Source organism: Schistocerca gregaria, chromosome 3 (assembly GCF_023897955.1).
Source record: "Schistocerca gregaria isolate iqSchGreg1 chromosome 3, iqSchGreg1.2, whole genome shotgun sequence".
NCBI lineage: Eukaryota > Metazoa > Arthropoda > Insecta > Orthoptera > Acrididae > Schistocerca > Schistocerca gregaria.
This window is the reverse complement of record NC_064922.1, coordinates 608,659,051-608,677,193: the sequence shown is the minus strand read 5'-3', so window position 1 is coordinate 608,677,193 and position 18,143 is coordinate 608,659,051. Positions and strand designations below refer to the sequence as shown.

Genomic DNA, 18,143 nt, shown 5'->3' with positions numbered 1-18,143 from the left:
CAGTTGTGAAACTGTGATTCCATGCCACTGTGAATATTGCTGTAGGAGTCTGGTGTGACAACTGGCAACTATTGGGGAAATACGTTCCACGCTCATTTGGTAATAGTCCAAAACAACTTTCTCCGTTCATTTGAGCAAGTCATTAGAGCGGCTGGTGCGAGACCAAGGTGGTTGTGGTTTGTTGTTCTCATGTTAAAAAACAGCAGTGACATTCGTGATTATAATACCAGAAAAAAGAAAGACTTACACTATCCTGTACTCAGCCTATCTTTGCCATAGAAAGGGGTAAAATACGCTGCTATAAAAATTTTCAACAAATTGTTGTTGTTGTGGTGGTCTTCAGTCCTGAGACTGGTTTGATGCAGCTCTCCATGCTACTCTATCCTGTGCAAGCTTCTTCATCTCCCAGTACCTACTGCAACTTACATCCTTCTGAATCTGCTTGGTGTATTCATCTCTTGGTCTCCCTCTATGATTTTTACCCTCCAGGCTGCCCTCCAGTGCTAAATTGGTGATCCCTTGATGCCTCAGAACATGTCCTACCAATCGATCCCTTCTTCTAGTCAAGTTGTGCCACAAACTTCTCTTCTCCCCAATCCTATTCAATACCTCCTCATTAGTTATGTGATCTGACCATCTAATCTTCAGCATTCTTCTGTAGCACCACATTTCAAAGGCTTCTATTCTCTTCTTGTCCAAACTATTTATCGTCCATGTTTCACTTCCATACATGGCTACACTCCATACAAATACTTTCAACAAATTACCAGATGAAATAAAATGTCTGTCTTGACAGCAGTAATAGCTTCAAAAATAGATTGAAATCATATCTCCATGACAACTCCTCCTATACCATAGGTAAATTCTTGAATAGGAATAAGTAAATCTATAAATATAGTATATGCATTTTGTGCCATTTAAGGGAATGGGGTAAATAATAGATATATTAACCTTTAACTCTGTATTTTATTTCCTATGTGCATTTCTTGTGTGCTTGACAGGTTCCACATCATAATAGCTACCATACCATGCAATTGATCAATGGAACTCGCAACCAACTAACTCAACTTCTGCAGTCTTTGAATCGAACATTTCCGAGAACGGCCCTCCCTTCTACCGCTGCTGGTAGTTTTCTGTGTGTCGTACTGTGCTGCCATCTCTGTCAAGCAGTCACAACAAGTGCATGCTTATTTTAAAACAAACCACGTTTCTCTCTGTTTCCAGTCCTTAGAAAAAAGAATCGGAGTGTAGTAACTTGAATGCACCTTGTACTATAAAATATAGATTTTGGTATTGTTGATATCCATGACTTCATTATCATGTTTGTTGGGGACTGATGAAATGTATGTGATGCAGTCACATTGTGGTGCCTTATATTGTGAAGAGTTTGTGAGAATGTATTTAAGTAGGTAGTGAAGTGTTCATTAGTTTCTACTGTATATGGTGGTTGCGAAGGACCACTCATATGTCTTAAAGTATGCAGAACATGTGCCAGTACTTGTCTTGGTCTTACTGATAAGCTCTAGATTATTCATAAATTTCAGCTGTTAGATAGTTTATACCAGTTTCTGGAATTACTGTTGAGTAATTTTGGAAAAAAAATTGACTTAACTTTTAGATTTTAGTAATTAAAGATGGTTATTGTGCAACCTTTAGGTGAACTGATTCAAAAGTCTCCGTATCCATCAGTGAATTGGCAATGATGAAGTACAAGGGTTGTTGGATAAATCTGGTAAATTCTTTAAATGATAGAATGTTGTCGGATTGCGTCATTGTTATGCATGACTCTTTTAGTGATTATAAACAAAGTTTGAATCGGACACTGTAGGCAGTTAGCTGTTAGCAGACATCAGAAGTGGTCATTGTAGCAACTGCTGTGTACTGTTACTAAATATTTTAGTTTGAAAGTTTGGACTGTTGTACCAGTCAAAATTCAGTTGGTTGACTTTTGTAAAATTACCCCGAACCGAAAACTGTTTATTTTAGGTTCATGAGTTTGTGTGGCCGTAGAAGTGCTACTGCTGAAAAGCAAGGCCATCACAACTGTTGAAAGCATCTACTGTGGTGAATGCAAGGTTACCAAATAAATATGTGTGAGGTGAATGGAGCTTTAGGCATTGTGAGTGAGTATACAGCATCCTGCACGAGGAAGTGCAGATGACAGCTGTGTGAATGATGAATGGAGAGATTTCTGACTACTGATGGAAACCACATTTGGAAGAATGTTTCAACATAGTGTGTGACATCTTCTGTCACTTTCTGCAAGACTTTTTGTGCTGACTATGGGTGATATCTGGATCCATCATTAACTCCATAGTTGAAACAGCATAAGTAGAGTGGACAAAGGTGGATGATAGTTTTCCTGATTAGGTAAAGACCAATTTGTCAGCTGTTAAGGTATTCACCATTATTTCTTGAGATTCCTTAAGTATGATCCTCATATATTATTAAGAAAAAGAATGCAACTAGTCACTGTTGTGCTTTATCATGTTTCTTTACTGCGCGAGTTGTATGAGAAGTACTTGATTGACCAGAGGATGGCACATATTTGTCACTGGAACCACACCCAATGTCATCATCACTGTCATTTGAATTGTGTACATTATTCTTAAATTTTTTTGGGCATCTTGTCACTGGATTTAGTTCTTTCATACCATATGATGTAACTAGGTTTGAAGAGGTGCCAACATGAAAACTGTCCCCTACTGTTTAACAAATTTTTTTGATTCACTTTAATATACGAACGTCTATAAATTGTAGGGAAGGTGGATGGTCCTCTTCGGTTCATTGGTAGAATTTTGGGAAGACGTGGTTCATCTGTAAAGGAGACCGCTTATAGAATGCTGTTGTGACCTATTCTTGAGTACTGCTTGAGCGTTTGGGATCCCTATCAGGTTGGATTGAGTGGGGACATAGAAGCAATTCAGAGGTATGCTGTTAGATTTGTTACTGGTAGGTTTGATCATCACGCGAGTGTTGTGGAAATCCTTCAGGAACTTGGATGGGAGCTCTAGAGGAAAGGAGGTGTTCTTTTTGTGAATCGCTACTGAGGAAATTTAGAGAACCAGCATTTGAGACTGACTGCAGTACAATTTTACTGCCACCAACTTAATTCCACGGAAAGTCCACAAAGATAAGATAAGAGAGATTAGGGCTCGTACAGAGGCATATGGGCAGTCATTTTTCCCTCATTCTGTTTGGGAGTGGAACAGGGAGAGAAGATGCTAGTTGTGGTATGAGGTACCCTCCGCTACGCACTGTATGGTGGATTGCAGAGTATGTATGTAGATGTAGATATAATATTCTTTAGTAATTGTCATAGAAAGCTAGTTGAAAATGTAATATATGGATAAAAATGTGCTCTTCAAGCAGCAGTCAAAAACATGCAGCGAGGATATGGAAATGTGCAAGCCTTCAGAGCCAGTGTTTCCATCTGGCAGAAGGTTCAAAAGGAACGAAAGAGGGACGAAGGAGAAGACTGTTACGGTTTAGGAAATGGGGAGAGTTACAGAAAGAGAAACCCAGGTCAGGGGAAACTTATTGGATGGGATGTGAAGGAAAGAGTGATTATTGGTGCCTGCATTGTACAAGATTTGAAACCTGAGAGTTTGAAGGTGGAAGATGGGACACTATGCAAGACAGAGATCACTGAAGGAGGAGGAAAAACTCATGCAGGAGTCAGAGTGGAAAGCTAAGTGTGTTATACTTGGTTAACAGGTGTGGAGGGGGGATAGACAGGTTGGAAAGTAAAAGATGTAGAAAAATGAAAGGGGATTGAAGAAAATGAATAGTAATTGAAAAGAAATGCTGAGACCACAGAAAGTATGTGAATTTAGGTTAGGTGAATGGCAAGAAACAGTTACACTTTGCAGGCCACTTCCTGCCTGTGGAGATGCAAGAAACAAGTGTCTTGGGAACGAATCCAAATGGCACATGTGTGGTGAAACAGGCACTGAGGTGACAGCTGTCATGTTATACTTTGCAACAGGATATTGTGTGTTGGCAGCTAGTATATACCCTCTGTTTAAAGAAATGGGGGAAAAGGGGGGGGGGGACACAAAACCTGTTCTGGGTCAGGCAGGCAAAAGTCGCTCACACAAAAGGGATCTCATTTCATGGCATGATTATTTCACTCTGGTATGAAACCCTCCATTTTGTTCTGAATAGCTAGTCTTCATAAATACCCATAAGTTGCTAAAAATTTGGTGGTGTAGTGATGATATTATGATGATGATAGCTTCTATTGTAATATTGGGGTTTCTGGTATTGTTCAGTACATTGTACTTTAATTTTTTTCCCCTTGCAAAAAATAGATAAATGAATTGATGGATAATTTTAAACAATGCTATTGGCCACTATAAAGTTATTGAAATGAAACATCACCAATATATTTTGAGTGTTGTATTTCAGATAGGCTTTTTTTCTATCGCAGACTTGTTTACAAACACTACAATGTTTGCCTTGGAGAATGATCTTCCGGATGATCTCCTGTCAACTGGCTCGTGGAGTACGTCTATGGAAAGTGCTAAGCAGCCTCCGCCAGGTCCAGGGCCAGGTTCTGGAGGTCAACCAGGCACAGCACTCCAGAATGGGACTGTTGAACAGTCTCAACAAGGTGCTGGGACCGCAGCTGAAGGGGCTCGTCAACATGTAGCAGCACAGCAGCAGCAGCAGCAGCAACAACAGACACAGCAGCAGCAACAGCAACAACCACCGCAACAAACTCAACCATCACAACAACAACAGTCACAGCAGTCTCAGCAGCAACAGCAACTAGTGCAGCAGCAACAGCAGCAGCATCACCTTCTGCAACAGCAACAACAGCAGCAGGTACATAATAGTTTTTCTTATATGTTGTTATACAAAATTTTATTACAGTGAAATCATCCATTGTTAGTAATGTGTGTTCCATTTTAGTCTTGTTACTGTCTTGTAAATGGACAAGATGTGTGCTACATTGGCAAGGTATCTGGAATTGTCATTTGCTTATTGCATTTGTGAGGGAAGTTGGTAAAGTGTTATCTTGCAGATTGTGTTAATTCATCAGCTTTAAATATATTGAAAAGGGAAGGGGAAAACACAGTTTTATTGTGATGACACACACTCAGTCTGCTGATGCCTTCTTGTGTATCACAGATAAAAAAGATCTGCAATCTTCAAGGAAGTCAGAGCTCTGTAGTGCTACTAAGTGCAAAGTATCCAAACAATTGCTGTATCGGCTTTACATTAACCCACAGTTGGTGCACTTGAGTCTGCAGGATGAAATGCACATGATAAAAGAATTTATTCAGTGGACCTTCCTTTGTTGACTTGCATCTGTCTTATTTAATGGCTAAAAAAAGCACATTTCCAGTTGCAGGTTACCTATATAGCAGATTCCTGGAGTAACATAAATTTGATTTTATGTGTTTCAAATAGTTACTGACTGAATTCAAACAATTGAAAATTCTGTCACTCTACTTATTAAGAGATATAATCTGACATTGACAGTTGAGCATAATAAGTCAAGTATTAAAGTGAGAAACCCTAGATATGTCTTGAGGCGGCATAATTCATGAGACACTGGTTACCTGGAGTAGATTCAAATAGTACGTGAGAATGGGAGGGACTTCCAGTAAACTTTGTGTCATGACCATAGAAAATGTTAATAATTTTTATTCCATATCAGATCAGAAAATGTTAATAATTTTAATTACATTTTAGACCATAACTAGACAGGACACAGGCTTTCAGGCGCATGGAACAGAACTGGTGATGAACAGGTGAAGATAAACAAGTCCCAAGGCAGCCAGAAGCTGTTTGCTTCTCAGTGGCTGACCAAACATGCATTGAGGATTGTTTTTGACGGTTTGCAAGGTGACAAGGTTCAAGGTTACAGACATCAGCGGTAACATTGTGATGCACATAATCAAGGAATTTCTTGTGGAAGTTAGAATGATAGTCAAGAAATAAGTCAGTCACATGTCAAGAAAAGCTCCCAAGGAAACATTCCTGACAGATATTTCAGAGGGCCCTGTGCATCCACTATCAATGTAGAACGGAATAAAAGCTCAGATAGGGGCAAATTAAGAGAGAGCAGAGATTCAGCAAGTAATCAGAGCAGTCGGAGTGCAGTGACACTCCTCAGCAACAGCTGATGGGGCAGTAGACACTTCAACTATGAAAAGATGTTGATAGACCCTGGTGGACATACGACAATTGCAAGCTAAATAGCAATTTTCAGTATTCAGAAAAGCATTGAACAGAGACTCCCTGTGTCTGTCTCATAATTAAGTTAGAGGAATTTCAGTGAATAGCAGGAATATGTTACAGATTGGTTGTCCCTTGTACTATAGGCAAGTGGTCCTTACATGATAGTGAATTATTTTGATGAATTATGATTTAAGGTCAAGCGACCAGTAGTTAGAATGAGTGCCAGGAAAGCCTATTGACGAAAGTCAATAACTTGCTACTTCAGCAGATCCATCCTGACAAATGCATGAGAATTACCAACCTGTTATAAACAAACATCTATTCCAACCAAGGAGAGATCCTCCCTCTCACCTCTTCTATAAAGGTTATAGAAAAGGTGTGAGGGAGGAGGGGTTGACAAACAAGCCAGCTAAACCCATATTGCCATTATTGTCCTGATTGTGCCATGCAGATCATAAAAGAAAAGAAAAGGGAAAAAGGTGTGGGGGAAACTGTGCTGGGGTGCAGCACTTTGAATATGATTTCAAACCTTTTTCATTTATTGCTTAATTAATTTTTGCTCTTCATATACTATAACCATTGTGCAACAAAAAGTTAAGGAGATATGACATCACAGACTTTGAAATGTGTAATAAAATCTAAACTTTTTCATTGGCCTGTGAGTGAATGGGTGAATAACTTGAAACTAATACAGTCAACGTAATTAAGGTTTTGCATCTTTGACCACAAAGGTTTCACACACTTAATACATTAACTCATTTGTAAACTAATTAGATGTTTGGAGCTGTGTTATACATGGAAATTTGATCCTTTAAAGAGTATTTAGAGTGGGGTGGGGTTTACTCGAATGTTTGTAAAGAAATTAGACACCTCAAGGCCCCATGAACTGCCTGCAGTCCACAGGTGCTAAGCACTGTGATTTGCCTGCCTCGTAGTGTTGTTGTCGCATGTGTACTGTGGGCAGAGGAGCAGGTCAGTGTTGGTGAACATCCTGTTTTTCCGTGCAATATCGGTATTCGTGTGTGGTTTCAATCTTCTATGGAATGCTGCATTGACATGGCAATCAATGAAATGCAGAACCAAGGGCTTGTGTAGAAGGCAGAAAGATGCTCAAAAACAATCTAAAATTGTTGTATTGAATGTACTGAAGGTTTTTTACTGATCTGGCTAACAGTGAAGAAACCAGCAGTGATATAAATTGTGCATAAAAGACAACAAAACCTTGTGCTATTTCGGAATCAACATATTCGATATTAACAGCACTGTAAACATCAGCAGAATCTCTAGAAGTTAACATGTGTTTTGATTCGTCGACAAGAGAATATGGCAAAGTTAATGCATAGAACTGTACTTAAGAGATCATGACCAATGATAGTAGCAGATGGGTAGAAAAGTACAGGGTGATTTCTGTGGAAAAAATTGTTCTCTCTCAGAGATCTCTCTTCTTTCTCTTCTCAACAGACTTGGTTCTTAATTCAGAAAGTGTAATAGTGGATTAAAATTTTTAATTAAATGCAGAGACATTGCAGCTGCAAGAACAAAGTTTTGTGTACAGTGCACTTTGTGCTTTCTGAGGACAGTAGTCGTGTAGTATACTTTGATAAAACTTGACATTCACAGAACCATATGCAGAAATGTATTTTGCTTGACTTCAGCAGAAGTAGTGGCCTGAAAGCACCTAGTTACTTTCCTATAATGTATGTCAGCAATTTGGTTGAAGGCTGTCTCAGGGTCATCTCTACTTCTTACAGCATTGCCAGATAGTGATAATTTCAAATGTCAGTAAAAACTCTTTAAAAAATTAGACATCTCTACTTTCTAAAAGAAAGTATGAGCTGCAAATAGCAATTTTTTTGGAGATAGGGAATACTCTCGCTCGTATAAGAGGAACCGTTCAAGCAACAATCCTGGTGGCAGCACACAAGTACTCGTGCATTACTGCTTATGGAGTCTCTCGCAAATAAAATGTGTTTTTGGCGAGACAGTAGTGGAACTTGCTACAAAGTCCAACAGAACGCATATTCATCAGTGATGACAGTTTCCGTTACATAGGTGGAACAGTTCGCACTTCTTATATTATTTTATTTTTTATCTCGGAATACTTTTATGTTTTCATGATAAAATATGCATCAAATGCATCTATAAACTTTCAGAATGTTCATATATTTTTTCAGTTGTAATATGTCAGTGTTCTGATTTATCAACAGGTTGAAGTAAAAGATTATTTTCCTCCAAAATTCCTTGATTTTTTCACAACAGCTAGTAAGAATTTTCTTGTAGAAAGTATTGCATCATATTCTACAATAAGTGTAGAGATGTCTAATTGGTCTGAAATTGTCACTATCTGGTAATGCTGTAAGAAGCTGATGTGACCTTCGGGGGTACCCTTTTTCATGACGGCCATTTTAGTTTGTAGATATACTAAGTACCAGTAGGCCAAATTCAAAGAAGTTAATATTGAACGCAGTTGAAAGTTTTATACCGAGTAATTTAAAGAGACAGAACAGATCCCCCATTACGCACACAACAGCCTAGGGCATTACCACAGGGGGGGGGGGGGGGGGGGAGGTGGTGTAAATTTAGAAGAATGTGTAATCTTAGATGGCAGCATTTTATGGATGCACAGAACTTACTTTAGACTTCAGTGCAAAATGCTTTTAACAGTTTTCACAGAAAAAACACACATCGGAATCTGTCAGAAGGTCCAAAGAAGTTTTGATGATTTGTAAAAGATAGCATTAGCAAGACACGATCAGTACTTTCACTTCGTGATAGTAATGGTAAGGGGAAAAAAAGAGGCCCAAAGGTACAGACCGGCTGCCGTGTCATCCTCAACCCTTAGACATCACCAGATGTGTATATGGAGGGGCGTATGGTCAGCGCACCACTCTCCCAGCTGTTGTCAGTTTTCATGACCAGTGCCACTACTTTTCAGTCATCTAGCCCCTCAATTGGCCTCACAGGGGTTGAGTACATCCTGTTTGCCAACAGCACTCGGCAGACCTGGACGTGTCCCATCCATGTGCTAGCCAAGCCTGAGAGAGCTTAACTAAAGGCAGTTGACAGGGTTACCAATTACAGCATCACTAAAATGGAGCTCGTAAACACTTGTTTTCCAAAATTCTGCGCCAAATAAGATGCAGTATATATTCTAGAATTCAACTCAAGGTCACCAACAAACGAGTAATTTGGAAGTTGATGGGTTGTATCCAAGCAACTTCAATCACTTAATAGTGGAAAGTGTAACAGGCTAGATAGTATGCCAGTTTGGTTCCTTTACAATTATGAGGATATAATAGCACAACTTTTAGCAACCACAATTGATTGATTGATGAAATATTAGCACCTAATGACTGGAAGTTTACAGGTCACACAAATATGTAAGAAAAGAAATAGAAGTAATCTGCTGAATGGTAGACACGTATAATTGACATTGATTTGTTGTAGGATTTTGGAACACATGAAATACCATGAAGAAAACTGCCAGTTAACGTGCAACCAACACAGATTCAGAAAATGTCATTCGTGTGATACACTAACGGTTCTCCATGCACACAAATGATGAATGCTACAGATTGAATCTCTAGGTGATTCCATATGTTTGGATTTTCTAAAGGCTCCTGTCAAGTAATGTGTAATAAAATTGCACACCTATGGTGCAACATCTCAGCTGTGCAACTGGATTCGTGGTTTCCTTCTGGAAAGGATGCCATTTGTAATAATTTATGGGGAGTCATCTGGTGAAACAGAAGTTACATCTGGGATTCCTCAAGGGAGCATTGTTGGTTTTCTGCTTTTCTTATTTTATGTAAACAATTTTGGAATCTATCTGAACTGCCATCTTAAATTTTTTTGCTGATGACACTGTTGTTTACCATTGAGTAAAATCACCAGAAGATCAAAAATAATAGAAAAATGATGTATATGAGGTAGTGCAAGTTGTAATATGTGGCAGATGACCATGAACAATAAAAAGTATGCGATCCTCAATATCAATATTTATTAAAATCTGTTGAATTTCAGTTACACAATAAAGTGCTTAAATTAGAATGTATTAATTCAGCTAAATACCTTGGGATTACGATTATGAACAACTTTAATTTAAACCATCACATAGAAAATGTGGGTAAGGCAAACCAGACTGCATTTTATTATCAGAATGCGTAGAACATGCAGAAATCCACTAACGAAGCTGCTTACATTGTACATGCCCATCCTCATCTGGATCTGGAATATTAGTTCATATATGGTTTCCTTACCAGAGAGGATTGACAGAGGGCATTGAAAAGTTCACATAACAGCAGCTCATTTTCTATCTATCATGAAATAGGGAGAGAGTGTTATGGATATGATAAGTGAGTTGGGGTGTTACTCACTAAAACAAATGATTTTTCAATGCAGTGAGATCTTGTCATGAAATTTATCACCAACTTTCTTCTCCAAATGCTACTCTTTGTAGAGATCGAGTTACTTGTGGACTAAACAGAAAAGCTATCGAAACTGTATTTCAATACAAACACAGCAGTACAAGACTGCATGAAAGGTTGGTAAATAGTGTGGGTTGTTACATAGATAGCAGTTACAACAGTGTAGAACAAAATCAGCAATGCAGGCAGTTGTGATTATAGGAATTGTTTGGCACTGTTAAGTTACAGTTCATCTGTTTGTGAGGAAGGAGTAATTTATATCTTTTGAATTGTTGCAATGTAACTAAATATTTCTCTTTGCAGTGTAACCAAATATTTCTCTAACTTAATTGACTTTTGTGCTGTGTGTTTGTCAAGTTTTGTCATGTTTGTTATGGCAGTTGTTGGTCATTATAGAAGGCTAGTTCTTTTAAGGCAGCCATTGGAGGAAATTCATTATCAGCATACTTAAATTTTTACTATTTTGCTGTGTGTCAGTATCTGAAAAATATTTTGTTCTTTCAGGGAAACAAAGGATTGGTGGTCAACTCCATGGGGCTCACTGCTGGAGCACTTGGCAGTAAGAGCCCCAATTTACAGTCTGCACCAAATGTATCTGTGAGCAAGGGTGTAAACTCATTAGTAGTTAGCTTGAGCAGTTTGCCCTCCAGCATAGCTTCAACACAAACAATGACGGGGATCAGCATGGGAATGAATAGTGGAGGTGGCATGATAATGACAAGTGCTGTTCATAATCCTGTCCAGAATGGGCCGCTCGTTGTGTCACGAACTGTAGGCTTACAACAACAACCACAGCAACAGCAGCAACAACAACAAAGCCATCTTGTTGCAAGGGGACAATCACCACACCAGGTGCACACAGTTGGAATAGGTGGACCACGGATGCAGGTGAGCATTTTGCAAGCCATTGACATAAATAAAAATTGATTTTTTTGTCTGATTTAATTTGTTGCTGAGTATGTTATCGAACCAGAAGTTTTAAAGTGGGTTGTGCTGTATTGCAAGGACTTAAGTGAAATGATAGGGGGTGTGGTAACAAAGTGGTTGAAAAATCCAATTTTCTGTTCACTGTTTTGTTGAAGTCATTTTTAACATGACCAAAAGGAAGACTTCCATGTTATATACCAGATGTTGGCAACGTGTCCCCATGTCAGGTTGAAGGCAGCTAGTGGGAGGATAGCCAATGAACAGCTGATGACCAGTTACACCTCTTTATGCAACTAATACATGAATTTCTTGCATTTTGTTGACGGCCTATCACTCACTGTTTGCTTTTGCTGCAAATTGATGTTTCTGTTTCTACATTACAGATCAATCTGTCACCTCAAACTAGATTCTGTGCTTGAGACACAATCATTAATAATATTTTAACACAGATAGTCAGAAGTGCTATATATATATCAATTATAGAAATTCCTGTATACAACAAAAGGAGAAAGTGAAGGGAGGGTCATATAATCAATGTAGTGATTTCAAACAATGGAAATTTCATGTGGGAATTAGATGACTACCAATTCCAGTATCTCGGGCCAGAATGAAACTACCATGTAGGTTTCAAGCAGCAGTCTGGAGGGGCCAGGGCAGAGGAGGGGAGGGGATAGTAGTGCATGGTTGGGGAGAGAGATGAATGCTGTTTGCTGGAGTGTGCAGGTACTAGAGTGCCAACAGGTGCAGTGTCAGGAGATAATGGAGCACCGAGGTGGGGAAAATGAAGTGAAGAAGGAGAGGACTGGGAAAAGATGTGCGGGTGCATTGGTAGAGGGTGGCAGACAAAGAGGGTGGGAGATGAGAATGGGAGGAGCTGGTGGGATAGAGGGGTTGGAAACTGTTGGATGGAGGGTGCTGGAACAGTATGTTATCATATGGCCAGGATAAGTATGGGAGTAGAGAATGCGTTTTACCGATAAGCCTATCTGCACTATTCAGAAAAGCTGGAGGAGGGGAGGATCCATAGGGCTTGGGAAATGAAGCAACTATTCAAATAAGAAATGTTACATTCAGCTGCATGTTGTGCCAGAGGGTGGTCTTCTTTGCTCTTGGCCACAGATTGGCTGTGCCTGTTCAGCCTGATGACCAACTGGTTGGTAACATACCATTATAAAACTCTGTGCAATGATTGCAGAAGAGCTGATAAATGATATCACTGCTTTCACAGGTGACCTGCATTCTGTTGGGGTAGAATAAGCCTGTGGCAGGAAGTACTTTGTGGGTGGGTGGGTGGATAGGGCAGGTCTCGCACCTGGATCTTCCACAGGTATATGATCCTGGTGCCAAGGGGTTGGGATTGGGAGTGGCTTAGGGGTGGACTAGGATATTGTGGAGATTGGGTGGGAAATGGAAGACCCCTTTAGGAGGGTTGGGAGGTATCTTGGGTAGGCTGTCCCTCATTTCAGGGTGTGATGATAACTAATCAAAGCCCTGGTGAAGGATTTGATTCAGTTGTTCCTATTTCGGGTGGTACTGGGTGGCAGAGAGTACACTGCTTTGTGGCTGGTTCTTGGGGGTGGTGGGAGACTTGTGGGTGTGAGGGGGAAATAGAATGGGAGATTTCTTTACAGACATGGTTGAGGGATAGTGTCTGTTTCTGAAAGTGTTGGTGAGGCTCTCAGCATACTGAGCAAGGGAGTTCTTGTCACAGCAGGTATGGGGATGGGAGTGATTTTTTTGGTTTGAAAGGGATGACAGCTGTCAGTATTCAGATAACTGTTGGTGGTTGGTGGGTTTGATGTGGACAGAGGTGCAGATACCGTCATTGGAGTAGGTGGTCAGCATCTAGGAAGGTGGCACACTGGATTGAGAAGGAGCGTGTGAAGTGAAAGGGAGAGAAGGTGTCGAGGTTGTGAAGGAACGAAGATAGGGTGCCTTGGCCCCACAGTCCAGATCATGAAGATATCATCATTGAGCCTGAACCACACTGGGTGTTTGGAATCGTGGAAGGCTAGGAATGTTTCCTCTAGAAAATCCATAAAAAGGTTGGCATAGGAGGATGCCATGCAGGTGCCCATGGCTGTGCCGGATATTTGTTTTATATCTTCCCTTCAAAGGACGAGTAGTTGTGGGTTAGGATAAAGTTATTAAGGTGTATGAGGAATGAGACAGCGTGTTTGAAATCTGAAGGTCACTGGGGAAGCTATTGTACAGTAGTGGTAAGATAGTGGGCATAAGGGATGTTGGTGTAAAGGAAGGTGGTGTCAACAGCAGCAAGTAGGGATTCAGGAGGTAAAGGCATGGGTATGGTGAAAAGTTGGTGAAGGAAGTGATTTGACGTCTCTGACATGGGAGGCTAGATTATGAGTAATTGGTTGGAGATGTTGGTCAATGAGGGCTGAAACCCAGCAATACTGGACATCCCATTGCGGCTGGTTATTGTGCCGCCACTAATCATAAACATTCTGATGACTGATAGTTATAACACAGTGAATGTCTAATAATACAGCTGGAGGTGGTGTTCATTAATTATTGATATTAGTGTCAGCTGCGGTGCTCAACATGATTAAAATTCTTACATCATTGGCTACACAAATCAGCTGTTCTGCCATATTAACAGCTATGATCGTACACAACATACGTTACCAGCATACACTTTATAATAAATATGGCAAAATGGAGCCTTGGTTGGATTTATTGAGTATTCTTCATTGTTGTAACCGTGGCTCAACAGGTCTAGAACATTATTGCTGCTGTTATAGAATGATAGCAAAAATTGAAGAAATGTGAGAGCTTGTGGAACCTTGGTGAGGAAAAAGAAGCAGAAAATAATAAAAAATCTAAAGAAGATAGCTAAATGGGATTATAATTATTATAGAAAAGGACAAGAAGGAAAGATTTGTTGAGAAGTGGAGAATAAATTGGTGAAACATTTGTGCCCTTTGAAGAGGGCAACATTACAGTCTGTTATAGCTTCTGAGACTATTCCGGTGATTTGTTGTCATTTCATAGAATCGGGTGTACTGCCAGTGGTCCGTGTCTTCCAACACAATATTTCGACGTCATAGTTCGGTTCATCAGGTGTTCCCTGATGAAGATGCCAAGTTACGACGTTGAAATATTGTGTTGGGAAGACACGAACCACCGGCAGTACACCCGATTCTACGAGATTACAGTCTGTTGTTCATGACGGGAGAAATGTTGCCTATGAATCTTAACATCCCAACATCAAGAAACAACTTTGAAAACTTAGTACTGCGAACTTTCGTGAAACTCATTGTACTTATTTGCTTCTACATCTACATCTGCATCTTCATTCATTATCTACTAGCCACCATACGGTGTGTGATGGAGAGGGCTTGTGCCATTATAAGTCATTTCCTTTGCTGTTCCACATGCAGATGAAGGGAGGGAAAAATGCCCATCCATAAGGGTCTGTGTGAGCCATAATTTCTCTTACCTTTGTGCTCCTTACACAAAATGTGTGTTGGTGACAGCAGAATTGTTCTGCAGTTAGTTTTACATGCCAGTTCTCTAAATTTTGTCAGTAGTTTCCCTCGCACAGAATATTGCCTTCTCTCCAGGGACTCCCATTTGAGTTCCTGAAGTATCTCGATGACACTTCGGTGTTTTTTGAACCTACTGGTAACGGTGAAATGTACCAGCCCACCTCTAAATGGTTAGTTGTCTTCCTTTAATCCAACCTCGTGCAGATCCTAAAAACTTGAGCAATACTCAAGAACAGGTTGCACTAGCATCCTACATGTGGTCTCCTTACGGATGAACCATACTTTCCCTAACTTATCCCAATAAACCAAAGTTGACCATTCACCTTGCATACTGCAATCCTCATATGCCCGTTCCAATTTTGCTTTGCAACTTAACACCTAGATATTTAAAAAACGTGACTATTAAGCAGGACACTACTAATTCTGTATGCAAACATTACGGGTTTGTTTTTCATATTCATCTATTTAACTTGTATTTTTCTACATTTAGAGCTAGCTGCCATTCATCACACCAACTATAAATTTTGTCTAAATCGTCTTGTATCCTCCTACAGTCTTACTTTGACACCTTGCTGTACGCCACAGCATCATCAGCAGAAAACCGCAAATTTTTCTGCCTACCCTGTCTGCGAGCCCACTTATGTACATGGAGAATAACAGTAATCCTATCACACTTCCATGGGGTTCTTCAGGAGAGGTGAAGATGCCCTTGTCTCTGATGAATGCTCATAATTGAGGACGATACAATGGCACAATGGGATCTGTTTGAGCCACTCACGTATCTAGGAACTTATTCCATATACTTGTACCTGTGTTAACAGTCTTCATTGGGCACCATGTCAAATGCTTTCTGGAAATCTAGAAGTATGGAATCTGCCTGCTGCCGTTCGTCCATAGTTCAAAATATGATAGGAGAAAAGGGTAAGCTGAATTTTGCATGAATGAAGCTTTCTAAAACCGTGCTGATTCCTACAGATCAGGTCTTTGGTCTCAATAAAATTTGTTCTCTTTAAACTGAGGATGATTCTGCAGCAGACTGATGTTAGGGATATTGATTGTAATTTTGTGGATCCGTTTTTAAACCCTCTTATATATATGAATCCATTGCGCTTTTTCCAGTCGCTTGGGACCTAGCGCTGGGCGAGAGATTTCATGATAAATGCAAGCTATGAGAGATTTCATGATAAATGCAAGCTATGAGAGATTTCATGATAAATGCAAGCTATGAGAGATTTCATGATAAATGCAAGCTATGTAAGGTATCAGTGCTGTAGAGTACTCTTTGTAGAACCGAGCTGGGATTCCATCCACACCTGGCGACTTACTTGTTTTCAACTATTTCAGTTATTTCTTTACGCCCAGGGATGTTGTCCATAAGGGAGTCACTTCAATAGTCAAACAATGATATGTTTGTATGATTCACCTGTGTGAACGATTTCTTAAACTCGAAATTTAAAATTTCACCTTTCATTTTTTGCTCTCTTCTGCTACCACACCAAACTTGGCAATGAGCGACTGTATGAAAGCCTTAGACCCATTTATCGGTTTTACATAGGACCAGAATTTTCTCAGTTTTGTCAATTATAGATGGATAAATTGAACAAAACTTTAAATCAGTTTGATTGATAGATATTTGGAGTTTTACTAAGAATATTTTAACTTTGATTCTTCACGTTTTTTAACATTTAAGAACACATTTCGCAACTAACCCTTTTGCTGCTGTGGGTGTGTATACACGTCTTCTACACCATTCTCCACGTGTTGTGGACGCGTATACCCGCATAGTTTGAGGTTTCTTACAGTGCCATAGACATCTGAATGCATTCTGAGCTGCTGACCGCATTGCCGTGGATGGGTTACTTCCATATCTCGGTGAATAAAATGGTTTCAAGTATTTATCACACCACATATGTACCTCATTGCCTGTTGTTGTTGTGGTCTTCAGTCCTGAGACTGGTTTGATGCAGCTCTCCATGCTACTCTATCCTGTGCAAGCTTCTTCATCTCCCAGTACTTACTGCAACTTACATAGTTCTGAATCTGCTTAGTGTATACATCTTTTGGTATCCCTCTACAATTTTTACCCTCCACGCTGCACTCCAGTACTAAATTGGTGATCCCTTGATGCCTCAAAATAAGCCCTACCAACCGATCCCTTCTTCTAGTCAAGTTGTGCCACAAACTCCTCTTCTCCCCAATTCTATTTAATACCTCCTCATTAGGTATGTGATCTACCCATCTAATGTTCAGCATTCTTCTGTAGCACCACATTTCGAAAGCTTCTATTCTCTTCTTGTCCAAACTATTTATCATCCATGTTTCACTTCCATACATGGCTACACTCCATACAAATACTTTCAGAAACGACTTCCTGATAAGTAAATCGATACTCGATGTTCACAATTTTCTCTTCTTCAGAAACGCTTTCCTTGCCATTGCCAGTCTACATTTTATATCCTCTCTACTTTGACCATAATCAGTTATTTTGCTCCCCAAATAGCAAAACTCCTTTACTACTTTAAGCGTCTCATTTCCTAATCTAATTCCCTCAGCATCACCTGACTTAATTCAACTACATTCCATTATCCTCGTTTTGCTTTTGTTGATGTTCATCTTATACCCTCGAGACATTGTCCATTCCATTCAACTGCTCTTCAAATCCTTTTCTTTATCTGACAGAATTACAATATCATCGACGAACCTCAAAATTTTTATTTCTTCTCCATGGATTTTAATACCTATTCCAAATTTTTCTTTTGATCCTTTACTGCTTGCTCAATATACAGATTGAATAACATCGGGGATAGGCCAAAACCCTGTCTCACTCCCTTCCCAACCATTGCTTCCCTTTCGTGCCCCTCGACTCTTATTCTAACTGCCATCTGGTTTCTGTACAAATTGTAAATAGCCTTCGCTCCCTGTATATTACCCCTGCCACCTTTAGAATTTGAAACAGAGTATTCTAGTCAACATTGTCAAAAGCTTTCTCTAAGTCTACAAATGCTAGAAACGTTGGTTTGCCTTTCCTTAATCTTTCTTCTAAGATAAGTCGTAAGGTCAGTATTGCCTCACTTGTTCCAACATTTCT

General features: G+C 39.7%; 1 protein-coding gene across 9 annotated transcripts in view; it reads left to right on the top strand.

Annotated features, from left to right (window-relative positions):
* LOC126356233 (CREB-binding protein) overlaps positions 1–18,143 on the top strand; it is a 162,554-nt gene that overhangs the window by 18,234 nt on the left and 126,177 nt on the right. For all 9 annotated transcript variants that reach the window (XM_050007059.1, XM_050007056.1, XM_050007055.1 and 6 more), the window contains 2 exons: positions 4,433–4,830; positions 11,124–11,507. In XM_050007059.1, coding sequence (XP_049863016.1) covers positions 4,433–4,830; positions 11,124–11,507 — 782 coding nt within the window. The remainder of the gene's footprint in view (positions 1–4,432; positions 4,831–11,123; positions 11,508–18,143) is intronic.